The sequence below is a fragment of the Penaeus vannamei genome, chromosome 1 (assembly GCF_042767895.1).
Source record: "Penaeus vannamei isolate JL-2024 chromosome 1, ASM4276789v1, whole genome shotgun sequence".
In the NCBI taxonomy this organism is placed as follows: Eukaryota; Metazoa; Arthropoda; class Malacostraca; order Decapoda; family Penaeidae; genus Penaeus; species Penaeus vannamei.
The window spans coordinates 56,542,963-56,546,495 of record NC_091549.1 but is presented as its reverse complement, the minus strand read 5'-3'; the positions used below and the strand labels follow the sequence as shown (position 1 = coordinate 56,546,495).

General features: G+C 34.0%; 1 protein-coding gene across 5 annotated transcripts in view; it reads left to right on the top strand.

Moving 5' to 3' along the window:
- Positions 1–2,949, top strand: part of ATP7 (copper-transporting ATPase 1) — a 46,170-nt gene extending 43,221 nt beyond the window's left edge. For 3 of the 5 annotated variants that reach the window (XM_070125089.1, XM_070125081.1, XM_070125075.1), the window contains exons 26-28: positions 803–916; positions 1,370–1,583; positions 1,902–2,949. In XM_070125089.1, the coding sequence (XP_069981190.1) occupies positions 803–916; positions 1,370–1,556 (301 nt within the window). In that variant the 3' untranslated portion in view covers positions 1,557–1,583; positions 1,902–2,949. The remainder of the gene's footprint in view (positions 1–802; positions 917–1,369; positions 1,584–1,901) is intronic. The other 2 variants (XM_070125092.1, XM_070125095.1) reach the window with 2 other exon arrangements.
- Positions 2,950–3,533: the final 584 nt, after the last annotated feature.

Genomic DNA, 3,533 nt, shown 5'->3' with positions numbered 1-3,533 from the left:
AGAGAGATAGAGAGAGAGAGATAGAGAGAGAGAGATAGAGAGAGAGAGAGAGAGAGAGAGAGAGAGAGAGAGAGAGAGAGAGTCAGTCAACATGCTTTATTTCCACAGAATAAAACCACTTGCCATATCCACATCCATTATATTCAGAATATACACATATAGCATCTCACTTTCTCTGTTTCTGGCTCTTGGTATCTTTATTTGTGGCTGCGCTTGTTCTTTTATAATAAAAAAAAAAGTGAATGTCATAAATTAGTGTTGGGGCTTGAGAGGAGCAAGAAGGCATAGAATTAGTTGCTGAGTTTCAGGGACTTTACATTTTCTCCTCGTTGTTTTGGGTTATTTTCTTCTATAATTCTTATGTTTTTCCACGAGAAGCTTTTGTTGTGTTGTTCCTACAGAAATTGGAGCAAAGAAATATGTAGAGTTTAGAGGGAGGTCTATCATAATGAGCATTTATATAGAGGCCAGGGATTTTCCTGTCTGAACACCATCGCAGTATGGGAGGCACACTAGTAACACACTCTTCTGTAGGTCATGAGTGGCATTGTATCTCAAGACTGGGGCCTACTTAATGGTCAGAGAATACTGCATGTACAGACTATCTATCATTGTGGGAACATTTCCTCTGCTTTGGTTTGGCCTTATCTACCACTAACGAATCGTAAACAATCCAGTTTACGCTCATGATGTCCTGCCAAATCTACATTTTCTTTTCACAGTTAGGCTTATACGCGGCCTAACAGGTGTATTTTGCAGACATTTGTCAATTTTTGTGTGTGTATTCCTTACCTCCCTCCAGAGTGAAAGACAATCTCCAAGGTATTTACCGGCTTGGCAGACCGTCTTGCCAGTGTGCAGGAATGAGGTTTGGTGGAAAATGTTCATGCAGCTATACCCAGTCCCTCAAAGCCAGGTATCTTGAAGGCTCAGTTGTGTTCAGTCTAGGTGGTTCACCTTTTATACAGGCATTATTTAACTAGATTAAGTCTAGGTTAAGGTTCATGATTGATAGTTGATACTGTGTGATTAATATGTCTGTAATCATTGATTATTTTGATTAGATAGGCTCAATTATATTATTATGTACAAAAAGAAAAACAATTATTGTAGTGATTTCTTGTTTTGTATTTTGATTCACTATGATGATCAGTGTATATTATATTGAGCACTTTCTGCACAATGATTTTTGTATTGATACCTAGTTGCATGGTTGCAGATCATTAATGTTGATCATTAATGCTATTCTTTAATGAACAATGCATGAATGGTAAGTGGTGACAGATCTAAAACCAAGAATAATCGAGCTTACTCTAGACTGACAAAGAAAGACCAAAGAAGCAATGTAGCATGAACGGGAACGTTGCAGGTTCAACGCCATGACTGGTGTGCAGTTAGGAGGTGAGAGCGATGCAGAGATGGAGGAGCTGTTGAGCGCAATAGAGACTAACCATGAGGAAGGAGGGGGGTTGTTTGAGGATTTTGGTGGTGGTGATTGGGATGAAGTACACAAGCCCACTTTGGTGCCATCGGAGTCTCTGGTGGTACAGCTGTAATGTCATAACTGCTTTCTGCAAACGGTTGTAAGTGCATGCGACGTGATGCTTTTCTTTCATAGTGCCTTCTCATTTGCTAACATATCTTGCCCTAATCTGTTACTTTCCCTAATCTAGTCTTAGGAGACTTGTAACTCTTGCAAATGCTTTCCTCAATTTTGTGATTAACGTGATGATCGCCAAGTCTTAACAACAAATCTTGTATGTTTTTCACCTTTTATTGCCTGTTAGCCTAGATTCCTAATTCACCCAAAGATGTATGCCTTAGCTAGAAAAAAGAGAGAGTAATTTATCTTTTTAGTGGAGTCAGTGAACTTCTTACTAAGTCATATTCCATTTTTCCAGGGTATTCGGGTCTTTACGAAGACCTATGAAGCAAGGTCACATGCTGGTGCCAACAGAAGACGAAGATGTTGAGCTGAAGTCCATGGCCATATGATCAGGAAGAGACTATGCTGAAAAAGGAAAAAGACCAAGAATGAAGATTATCATTTATTACTACTGTTTTTGTTGATGTTATTGAAATGGTATATTCATTTTAATTTTGTCATAATAATGTTGATCATTAATTCTACTATTATCATTACCATATGTGCATACAATTCATACATCATACTAGTACAGGAATTGTATTGTATTATTACATTTTCATATTAGAGGAAACTGATGGTTTTACATAATCACTCTGCCTTACTTTTAGAAGCTGCTTACTGGCGTATTTCAATTTGTAGGGTGTTTCAAGTTTATTATTCAGTTTTAAAGTTAATTTGAAAACTGAAGGGCTGTCATTTCTGATCATTGTCAGTGTCCTGAATATGTTTTATTTATATCATCTGGCTGTACTTACAATTGTGAGAGTATCACTTATCCAGTGAGATTGAATAAGTGATTCAATGTTAAATATTTTTAAGGTTTTTTTATGATGGGGTTATATTCTGTATATGTACTTGTATAGAAACTATAACTGGGTTTTAAATGACAATATTTTTAATGCTAGTATGATTGAAAGAATACTTCAGTATGTAGGAGTTGTATATTTCATATCACATTTCTTCCTTTACTTATATTCCAGCTGGTGCTATATAGAAGCCCACACATTTGTATATGCAAATCTATATAATGCGTATATGTATACATATATATATATATATATATATATATATATATATATATATATATATATATATATATATATATATATATATATATATATTATATATATATTATATAAATACCTACAAATATAAATATATACATATATTTATATGTGTGTATTTATGTACCTTTGGTGATATTGAAGAGGTTTTTTATGTTTGACAATGTGAGGGAATTGATATTTTTATAGATATTTATATTTGAATTTTTTCTCAAAACTGTGGTTACGAGTGGTAAATACTATATATTCTTGATGGACATGATGTAGCTAACTGCACTAGCAGATAAACCTGCAAACTCAAATGTTTTAAGGATTCAAAAGAGGATTATATTTACTTGCACAGAGTATACATTTGTTTATGAGGTTTACAGATGTGATTAAAAGCTAATTATGAAGCTGATGTTCTTTGTTCAGTTTTTCAAAGAATTTTGTTTTAAGGTACATTTTACTGGTCTTAATGATTTTTTTTAATTGTGTCACTTTAACACATCTGTACGTAACAAGCATGTATACTCTTTGTTTCTATTAGTACCATATTCTATGAACAGATAAATAAAATATGGCAAAAAATTTAGTTTTCTTTAACCCCAAGCTGCTTGGCGTGGCATGTACGTACATGCCAATGCTATTGTGTGTGTTGAATTTAGTAATTGTTTTTACATATAGATGGCTCCACAAGTACTGTCACCAGTGAGCCAATTACGCAAACTACCTGTCTCACCTCTTTACCCTTTTCCTTGATTTTTGATAATATTTTCTAATATCTATTATTGGTTAGTAATGTCAGTAACAATATAGTAATTATAATGTTTATAACAAAA